Below are 11,386 nucleotides of genomic sequence, written 5' to 3' on the forward strand. Positions count from 1 at the left end.
TTAACTGCATTGCATCGATCAAATAATGTAGCTATTATTTACTAAAAAGCCCATTAAATTAAAACTTTGGACCTTTTTGCCCCACGGCTATCTATTTTCAGCCACCTATGGGGTAAAAAGGGAGAGATGATGAATTTTAGAAAAATAAAAATTTGATTGGAATTTTACTGAATATAGTTCGATAGTTATGATTTTTTGTGTGTGTTACGTTTGTGATGCAGTTGTTTGTCTAATTTTCACTAAAGTTCATTATAATTACTGAAAATAAAATTAGATCTTTGTTTAGACCGTATTACTATATGAATTAATTAATTATTACATGCGAATATTCATTTAATAACTTATATCACAGTCTTTTGCCATTCATTATAACGTACCCGATCAATGATTAGACTTTGGCAAGTATTCCACTTCCCTGAATAGTAGATATTAATAGGTTTCCTGCTCAATTTCGGCCCAAATCACTCAGAAATGATCTGGACATACCAGATAATTTATTAGTCCTTAAAATCTAGATTCTATCCACTATACATCTTTCAGTCCAGTTAATTATCTTAGTTGGTATAACTTTAATCTGCTATTGCTTGATATTAACTCGAATATTTTTTATACAGATTTCACTTATGCCATTTTTTTGTTCCATTTTAACTGATACTTCTCTCATCCAGACATCCAGCATAAGACTTGCAAATTGTAGCTTTATTAAAAGAAGGTTTAACACGTTGTTAAAATGCAGTCAAACTACATTCATCCATAGCTGTCTTGACAAATTAAATCCATTGCGAATTAAATCAATTTCTCGCGACGTGCGTAATAGCCCCAATAAGATATTTTTCCTCTCGAACCCACGTTGCACATACAATTAGATACAGGTTTCTCTGTAAGACCGTGTTCTCAACGTCGCATTTGCCGACGACAATTAGTGTTGCAGAAGACGAGTTGATTAGTGGTTATTATCATTGTGTTATCTCGTTTGTTTCGTTATTATTTCTTTTCCGAGTTAGTTTTGAAGTCTGTCAGCCTGTCATTACATCGGCGCCTTTTCTCGATAATTTAACACCTGATTACCCGCCTCTCCAGAAGACGGCGGTCATTATATCACCTCACCTCATAAAATGGGCGTGCGAGAACCTGACGCTTGAATAACATATACGCCTATGTTAGAGTTGGATCTGGTTAGCGATTTACACTGTTTACGACAGCTGCGAATGTTATTTGGTAATAATAAGTGATATTACTCCAATGACACGTAAACCTTATCATATTTTGTATAATGACATTCAGGTAAGGCTCATTAGTAGAAGCCTAGAACGACTGGTCCTGAATCAGAGGAACCGGGTTCAATCAAGTTTCGAGCAAGCTGGAGATAAAGCGGTAGTGACATTAATTTTTACTTGAAAATATATATATATATATATATATATATATATATGTTTCCAATTTTTTTTTATTTGAACAGCGATCAGAACTTATCGGTTCTATGAGCTGTTGTGATTAATATCTTACAAACTACGTTTGTTTTATTACAGATAGCAACGCAAACAGTTGTCAAATCTCTGTATGATAAATTTTTATTACAATCTCTGTAATAGAGCAAGTATGGTGCATCAATGCGGGTGAGGGCTATTTTCACTTGGAAACATATTGCTATTTATATTTCCAAGTGAAAAACGTTGTCACTGTTGTCTGACAACAGGCTGTTCGACGTGGGTATCGAACCCGGGACCTCTGAAACAAGACCCGTCACTCTTAACCGCTTACCTACGGACGAGCCCATGTTTCCAATTAAAATATCCCTCACCAGGCAATGATGCATTAATAAAAAGAGATTACTATTACAATATTATAGAAATAAAATTGATCACTAAAAGATTGGACAACTGTTTGGGGGTTTCATCGATAAAAATATCTAAACCACAAAAATATTGCTGGTAAAAAGGCTTGTGATAAATTTTAGTTAACGAATTACGAGCTTAGGCCGAATGGACCTGAACCAGAGGGTCTGGATTCCTCTTCGAACAACCTGATCATCAAGCGCTAATGACATCAATTTTCGCTTAGAAATATAGATTTCTATATGTTACCAAGTGAAAATATAGCTTACCCGGCATTGCCGCATTAACAAGAATGCATCACTATTGCATCACTAATGCATCACAGATATTGTATTAAAAAAATTGATCACAAAGAGATACAAAACAAGTGTTTGGTTTAATAATAATCTAAACAATAAAAAAAATTGCTGCTAAACTTACTCATAATAAATTTTGGAGAATGGATCTATCTAGTAATAGTAATGCAAGTCCCTAATTATTATATGCAATAGAAATATTTAACAAAGAATTTTGAGTAAAGCTATGAATTGTAGGTTATTGGAAGATTTATTTGAATTTTAATATTATCTTGCATTATTAAATAATGGTATTTGGCATAAAAAACTGCATCTGGTTAGAGTTCAGCATGAAAGTTGTTGAAAAATCTAATTGAATTTTAATATTATTCTGCAATCATAGTGGCTTAATAAATAATGGTACTTAGCATGAAAAATTTGATTTGGCTTGAGTTTTGCATGCAAGTTGATGAAAAATCCATTTGAATTATGTTATTATTCTGAAATTAGTGGTCTACTAAATAGTAAAAATGCACAAATTTTTCGTTCTCCCAACGCTTCGACTATTCGTTCCTATTTCAACGAAACTATAAAAGCGAAATTAATAATATATTGCATTATTATAATTGCAAAGCGGTATATTTTCGCAACAATTAAGGTATTGTATAGAACACTTAATTGTATACTTCAAGTTGTGTATTCTTAAAGAAAATTATATACTATACTGTTATTGTATTCTATATATATATATATATATATATATATATATATATATATATATATATATATATATATAATTTAATCACAATTGTAACAGAAATAAGAAACAAATCTTAGTTGATAAAAGAGCAAGGTACAAACAATATTTAAAAGACATTGGTCACGATTGGTCAAGATACAAGATAGATATCTTAAAATTCCTGAAAATTAAAACTATGAATAATTAAAATGCTAATAATGTTCCCAGTGCATAAAAATTCTGTTTATATAATTAATTATCAAATTAAATTTGAACTAAACAAAAATTTTGACTCACGAATCTAATGGCTCATTTTTTAAGATGAGATTTTGTAGCAGGAATGTTAAGTCATTATTTCTTATACATATATCCAGAAAAGATAAGAACAAAAAAATCAGTAATTATAAGCCTATATATATGAATAAACTAGCTGTAAGTGGAATTCTGTCTTAAGGCAATTAAGGCATCGTGCCTTAAGGCAAATTGCTGGAACTTCCCGTACCAAAAATTATTATTTTTTTAAAAACGATTGACATTTTTAAAAAAAAATTACTTCGAAAAAATACGATTTTTAAGAAACTATAAATTGGACAAAAAATTACTTTTTTTTGAAAAAAAATTTTTAAAAAAAAAAATTTTTTTTTAATTTTTTTTTTGTTTTTTTTTTGAAAAAAATTTTTTTTTTATTTTGACATATTGTGGAAGATCTGAACTTTCTTTTCAAAGCAATCGTACTGCTTTAACTGCATAGGGGCAAAATATAAAGCGCGTAAGCGCCGCGTCGCTGTCTAACGCATAAGCATTGGTACGGAACCCATAGGAATGTTAACAAAATGTATACTTATTGTTAAAATCTCTATAAAATATCTGATAATTTGATGAGCATATGTCTAATGATCATTTTTGACCGCCAAATGGCTTATTTTTTTACTTTTTCCTCCATATCTCCGAAACCGCTAGAGCTACCTTCATGAAAATTTTATCGATTTTTAACCTTGTCAATACAAGTGAAATGTTTTTTGAATTATTCAAATCGGACGCTCCGTTCTCTCAAAAACTGAGTTACCGTTTTCGGCACTTTTTGCCCCGTATCTTCGGAACGGCTAGACCTGCCTTCGCCAAAAACTAATCAGCACGTCTCCTTATCAATACAAATCGAATGTTTTTTGAATTATTCAAATCGGTTGACCCGTGTTCCCGAAATCGTCGACGAAAATTTGTATCCGCACATACATACACACACATACATACATACACACACACACACACACACATACACACACACACCCACACACATACATCCATTTTTTTCTAAGGTATGCCAAAATGTTCAGAAACCTCTGAAACGTAAAGATATATAAAAATTTCATTTTCGATTTTTTTGCGATTACTATAACTTACCCTACGGGAAGTTAATAACAAAAAATATTGTATAAACAAATTTTTAGATATCAATGAAATATTTGATGTGACTTTCAATTCACAACGGTCTATAATAAAATGAATTTAAATTAAATAAAATATAATAAATTTTCGAAAATCATTATATAAAAATGTTATTTCAGCTTGAAAAACCCAGCAAGGGTCATAAAAATTGATATTGGTTATCTTCAACGTTATAAAATTATGATCCAAGCGTAATCTTACAAAAAAGCCTTAATTGTTTAGTAAAATGTCGAAAAAAATGGAATGTGACTTGAAAGTTACGCGAGGCCTTAGAACAGAGGGTTAAGTTAACAAGGCATAATAATATTTGTTTAAAAAAAAATAATGCTTACAATTGTAATATTATCAATATTACCTTCCAAAAAGAAAATGAAACAGCGTGTAAGAAAACAATCGGACTACACCTGCAGTTTCATTTTTAATTACATGAATAAACTGGCATGAATAGACTAGTAATAATAGTATGAGTAAATTGGACTTTTTTGTAATTGTAGGTATAATAGTGCAAAACTCATCACGCTCAGTAATTATAGAACAATAGTACAAATTCTCGTTAAGAACTACACCTCATAATCTTTCATATTTATCAAGTCAGTTTTTTTATATCGTTATGTTTTCTTCAACACGTCAAATGATCATAATTAACAAATCCCTTGTCATGGCAGATGGAATACCTCGTTAGAGTTCATCGCAAATGCTCACTAACATGAAACTCAGTCAACTGATTGACAACTCATCGCAGGTGCCGGAAAAAGTAACAACAATCGTTAGGGGATGGTTAAAACTTAAACAATTTTGAAAATCGAACCTCAATCAAAGTGGTTTCAGTTTATAAATTTCATTCTAATACGACTTTTCTATACGTATACATAATCAACTCAATAAGGATCACAATTCAGCTATATGGGTAAAATTTTTTTTTTCACTTTCACTTCATGAACAGAGGATTAAGTTAACAAAAGGGTTAAGTTCTATTCATTTCAAAGATATTTATAATATATATAATTGATAAAATTAAATTACTTCTCTAACCCATTTCATTATATCCATTTTGTTTTCTAAAAATGTATTTCATTAAAGTGTGGACGTCAACTGTAATCAATAGCTTTCTACAACACGAAGAACGTACATATGCTTCTGCATAGATTCTGATTAGAATGCTTAAGCACGCTGCAAAAATCTAATTATTGATGATTTTTTATACTTTAACCGCTTATCGTAGGCCTATAATATTTTAGTATGTTATTTCAGACTAGAAAATCTCTCGTTATGCAAAGTTTCATAAATATCTTCAGAATTATTTTTCAAAATTTATTACGAAGAAACGGTCTGGCCAATATTCACGAAAAATTAATCACTTTTTTAAACTTTTTATTTTCAATATTTAAAAAAAGGTGTGGAATCATTGCAATTTTTTGAGAAATATACAAGGTATTTTTTGAGAAATATACATAGCATTTTTTTAAAGAAATATACAAGTTATATTAATTACAGAATTTGAGGAATTATGTTATACTATGTAATTAATATCAATAAAATATCTATACAAAAATATATTGATTCTCATGTCAATCGACAGTTTTAAAGTAAATTTGACTTTTGGTCAAATGTAATAAATTTAGGTAATGAAACCCTCCATTAATCACGTTATACATTTTCTAGGGATTATCGGAACACCCCCCTCCCCCTTGGTGATACGTCGTGATATTTAAAATTAACCCCCCTCCTTTCCTAAATATTACGTGTACTTTTAGTTATGTAAAATTTTTAGGACAAATTTTTGGATTTACGAAAAAACGTATTTTTTTTTTGAAAATAGAGGTTAGAAATAATTTTTGACGTAATTTTTCCTATTTTTTTGTCATACTTCCCTTTAAAAGCTTAACGTGATTCATTGACGTCCCCTAATGAGTGATACTTTACAGACATTTGTAAAAATTTACAGTTTTTTTATTTATACCATACGTTTCGCAATTGCTTTGTCATATATAAACAAATCGCAGAATAAAAGCATTAAAGAAAATATTATATTTAATCCTATTTTTACATAGCACATAGAACAAATGTACAAATAGCTATATTTTTGCAATGTTATAAGTATCATTATAGAGTTAAGTACATAATGTACAAACTTTATTAAAATATTTTTGCTTCTTGAAGAATAACATATAAAATCCACTTATAAACGTGGGCAATAAAGAAAATGAATTGATTTCATTTATTAGAAATCTTTTTTTTTATTGAGGATTGAGCAACTTTGTTCTATAATTCAAAACACATAATCGAATCCCTTGAAACGTTCTCTAAAACGACAAGTGATTTTATTAAATTTGGCTGAACGCAATTTCCGACATCATCGCCTAATTGTGCAAATGCTTCGGATGTAATATTTAGCACTTTTTTCAAAGCCTTAGCTGGAGCGGATGCAAAATCCAAAACAGTTTGAGCACATGCCAAAAATTCATCCATATTTGGCAATAAAAGCATGCATTTTTGAGTTTTTTCTGAGACTTGAATGCTAGCAATGCCAGCAGCTTCTAGGGCCACTTGCAGGTCGGCCACGACTTGGATAATCTTAAATTGAATGGCATATCGAGATGTAAATATAATTTATATATATATAGTACTAGTTATTTATAATTTTATAATTCAAAATAATTTCTGCTTGAATTTTATAGTATTTTATTCTACTTTGCGACTTACTTTTTCAGATTGCTCACCAGCGCAAGCAATTAGATCATCGCTCACTTCATAAATCATAGTAAGAACTTTGCTAAATTGTTCTAGAACACATTTTAATGATTCTTCAGAAAAGTTGGAAGAATCCTTGACAGTCAAATAGTTTAGAAAAATCTATTATTAATTATCAAAAAAACTAATTAATCAATTATTTTTAACGCATCCTAATTTACACCTTTAAATTTACCTGTTCTGTTTTTTCATCATACATTGATGGTACATTTGCCGCCTAGAAATTATTTATTAGAAATACAAATTATTATAATATTTTAAATTTGATTTTTATAGCTATAACAAACTTGTGCAAAGACAGCCATCGTAAATGTAATAAGCAAAATCTTGTTCATTTTTCTTGTATTGACCTAATCTTCTACAAACACTTTTTTAATTTGTTGAAAATATAATGCGCTACATAGATTTTTATACTACGTCTTATCAAGATTAGTCTTGATTCAAGACTTCTATGCCCTGCGTACAATTTATATGACATCATTTAATTTTAATTAAAAGTATGAGTTTATGTAGAGATTCTGATCTCATTGAAAAATATGATTTAAAATTTTGATATTTCTGTTTACAATACACAACTTGTAGATATACAATTTTGAGTAACGTGTTACAGTTGAAGAAATATTGACGTAATACATAGATATCAAACAAAAATGATGCAAATTATTCTAAAAATAAATTAAGAATGTACATAGTCATATTATGAACCAATAAAAAACTAGTGAGGTGTATGGCATCGTGCCTTAAGGCAAATTGCTGGAACTTCCCGTACCTAACGCAATGTTCGAGGAATACTGAAGTTTTCAAATAGAATATTATTAATATTGTAACATTGTCTAATATTTATAAGAATTATAGAAACTGAATTGCAAAGTTGAAATTATTTATTTAAAGTATATTACAACTATAGTCACAAACAAAAATAAAATCTGAATTATTTTCGATATACAAAAAAAAAATTGAGAAAAAAAAGTGGAAACTATTTTTTTTCCAAAATCAATTATTTTGTTAAAACAAGCAGAAAGTTCTTTGAATCATTCAAATCGGATGCTTAGTTCTTTCAAAAACTGCCATTTTTTACACATTTAGCTCCGTATCATTGAAAGGGCTGGGCCGGCCTTTGCCAAAAACTAATAAACACTTTTCCCAATCAATTCTAATTGAATGTTTTTTAGATCATTCAAATCGGATGCTCCGTTCTCTCAAAAACTCGATTTCTATTTTCTGCACTCTTTGCTCTTTATCTCCGTAACTGCTGGACCTGCCTTTGCCAAAAACTAATCAGCACATTTCCCTATCAATAGGAATCGAATGTTTTCTGAACCATTCAAATCGATTGGTCCGTGCGCCCGAAAACGTGACTGGAATTTTGTGTCCATACATACATACACACACACGTCCATTTTTTCTGAGGTATGCCAAAATGTTCAGAAACCTTCAAAACGTCGAGAAATGTAAAAATTTTCAATATCGATTTTCGGCCCATTACAATAACTTACCCTACGGGAAGTTAATAAAAGTAAAAAGTTGCAACTTGTGGAGCTCGTTAAATGTTAAAACTTTTCTTCTTCTAATCAAGTAAGTTAAAGATTTAAAATAAAATGCAAATATCAGCATATTATATACCTTTTTGCCAAATTTCTCTATATCGATAAACAATCGTTAATTAAATATTAAAAGCATAACTAAAATAATATAAAACTATTATTACAAACATACCTAAAGGAAGGGCTTCATTTGGCGAGGTCCATACTCTGACTCCAGAATCCTGAAAAAAAAAGAACCTGATTAATATACTTTAATAATAAGTTAATACACATTATGAATTAGAAAAGACAATTTATATAAAAACGTAGAGGATAATAAACAATTAATAAATTCAGTAATAGCATAACATGAATTTATTTTAAGGGTGAGAAATATTTGTAACTCATGCACAGCATTTAAATTTTAAAATTTTGTGTTGCAACTCATAATTTACAAAAGCTTGATATATTTTCACTAATAAATGTTATAATATAAAAATACAAAATGGAAAAAGTAAATATTTTATGAATGAATGCAACAACAAAATAATACATTATCATTATAATTAACAATTTTGGGAGATAGTTGATGAAATAAATAAAATCCTCTTTTAGGAATGCAGGGACGCAGAAAAATAGTTAAAGGACCGCATGCGGCCCGCCGGCCGCTAGTTGCTCATGCTTGTACATATAATGTAATAACAATGCCACGTATTCAATAATGTATTAAAAATGTCAATATCAATATTTGCACTTATAGTAATTGGATATAAACTTATATAATTATAGTAATACCATTAAAATAAAACATGAGCATTATTGTAATTAATTATTCTCAATAATCTCCAAATGACCAAGAAATTCAATTAAAATCATTTGAGTTAAAGAAAAATATAACTACCATGGCAAACAAACATATCAATTAACTCAAATACACACAAATCCACACGTGTGTGGTGTGTGTGTGTGTCTTTGATTGATGGGCCTTAGACATCTTAAGAATTTGTGTTATGCTTCCGACAATAAATTCAAATCAAGAAATTTTTATTCCTCATTTTGAGTAAAACTCAAAATAGATACAAATCTAGACCCTCTACAACAATGACAAAATAATAAATAAAAAAGCCAAATGTTAAAAAAATAATTTATTCAACTAAAAATAATATTTATAGCACGGTTACAATTCGAAGCAATGGACAGCATCTTGGGCAACTTGTTCAATGGCAGTGTTGGCTTCTTCCAACACGGGTTTGGCACACTCCAAAACTTCAGCGCCAAGTGCGGCCAAAGCAGTTGCAGCCTTTTCCAAAGCGCTGGCTAATTCTTGTGCTGGTCCAGCAGCTGAATCAACAACTCCTTGAACACAGTTTCCGAAGTCAATAAAGTTGGGTATCAATTCCAAGCATTGTTGGAATTTTCCAGCGAGTTCCAATCCTGCGGTTCCTGCGGCTTCTAAGGCTGTTTGTAATTCAGCCAAAACAGCTTCCACCTAAGCAAAATTGTACAATTAGCTATATTGAAACTGATTCTAATCTTCGAATTTTATAAAATATTTTAAAATTGGTATCTATAGTTTTATAAATAAAACCTACATCGCCGGCTTGATCACCAGCGCATGCTGTTAGAGAATCTGCAACTTGTTGACCTAAGGCAACAACCTTGTTGAATTGTTCTGTCAAACACTGTTGTGCTGCTTCGGAAAGACCAGGCAAATCAGCCCTCATCTTAAGAGTATTGAGTGCCTTGAAAGTTCAGAAATTATATAATTTACAATTTTACAATTGTCCTATATCTATAACTCTGAAAGTATTACTTACCATCGCCAATTTCTCATTGGGTGCGGTTATGCGTTGTTGGAAAGTAGTGGCCATTCCAGAAACTAAATTAGATGGAACGCTGGCAGCCTAAGGTAATATAAACATTAGCAACATATTTATTACTAAATATGTATTTATTAAAAATAATAATAATTTCACTTACCTGAGCGCAGGCTACTGCGGCCAAAGCGACTATAAAGATTTTGAACATTTTGTATTAAATTTGTTTTTACACAGAACAAACTAAGTTTGATTTTTTTTTCCAATAATCGGGGCCTTTTATACTCAATTTTGTCAGTCTTATCGGTTTTGGAACGATTAAAATCTCACTGGGTTAGGTAAGTATCTGCGTTACTAATACGTGTTACTTGATAATTTTTATCGTCAATAATCTTTTGATTTCAAAATAGGAAGACATTAAATAATAAACTTATGAACGGATTGGTTAAATGTATAATAAAAAATAATATATAAATTTAACAAAGTTAAGGATTATATAAGATATTTTATTTATTAAACTCACACTTGCAACCATCATCTGCACTCGAATTGTATTTTATAAATAAATAATTAAGAACATTGACACGCATATTTTAATTTTCATATATTGTTTATTGTGAATAAACTTTAAATTATATTTAAAAATATTAATTCAAGCAAATGTATTTTGTATTTGAAGTAGAAGTAACGCTGGCTACTTCTACTATTGTCAAATTATTTGTCATATTTAATCTAATTATATTATCTTTAAATTATTTAGATGTCGACTAAAGACAGTTGTAAATTATATGGTGACATAAAAAAGAATTGAAAAAAAAAATTTAAAATGTAGTAATCAAATTAAATAGGTATATTTAAAAAGTAATTTTATTATTAAATTTTATACTGATAAATATGAGAAGATCTAGTTCGGTATAAATAATATTTAAAAAATTACCAGGAGTTTAGATTTTTTTTAGGAAAACATCCAAACACCACAATATAAAGAAATGAAATTGAT

General features: G+C 29.6%; 1 protein-coding gene across 1 annotated transcript; it reads right to left on the reverse strand.

Annotated features, from left to right (window-relative positions):
• Positions 1-9,746: 9,746 nt before the first annotated feature.
• Positions 9,747-10,597, reverse strand: LOC113369811. Its single transcript, XM_026610388.1, has 4 exons — positions 10,550-10,597; positions 10,387-10,473; positions 10,162-10,311; positions 9,747-10,058 (listed from the first exon to the last, which is right to left on the reverse strand). The coding sequence occupies exons 1-4, from the start codon at positions 10,595-10,597 to the stop codon at positions 9,747-9,749; spliced, it is 597 nt and encodes a 198-aa protein (XP_026466173.1).
• Between the last annotated feature and the right edge of the window lie 789 nt (positions 10,598-11,386).

Source organism: Ctenocephalides felis, unplaced genomic scaffold (assembly GCF_003426905.1).
Source record: "Ctenocephalides felis isolate EL2017-DRISC unplaced genomic scaffold, ASM342690v1 CF-g0.4_SCAFFOLD_00813, whole genome shotgun sequence".
NCBI lineage: Eukaryota > Metazoa > Arthropoda > Insecta > Siphonaptera > Pulicidae > Ctenocephalides > Ctenocephalides felis.

Excerpts from the sequence above, each read along its gene's own strand:
- LOC113369811 (XM_026610388.1), bottom strand. The coding sequence starts at position 10,597 with ATGTTCAAAATCTTTATAGTCGCTTTGGCCGCAGTAGCCTGCGCTCAG. Across the intron at positions 10,474-10,549 it reads CCGCAGTAGCCTGCGCTCAG|GCTGCCAGCGTTCCATCTAA; the intron begins GTAAGTGAAATT and ends ATATTACCTTAG. Across the intron at positions 10,059-10,161 it reads CTGGTGATCAAGCCGGCGAT|GTGGAAGCTGTTTTGGCTGA; the intron begins GTAGGTTTTATT and ends AATTTTGCTTAG.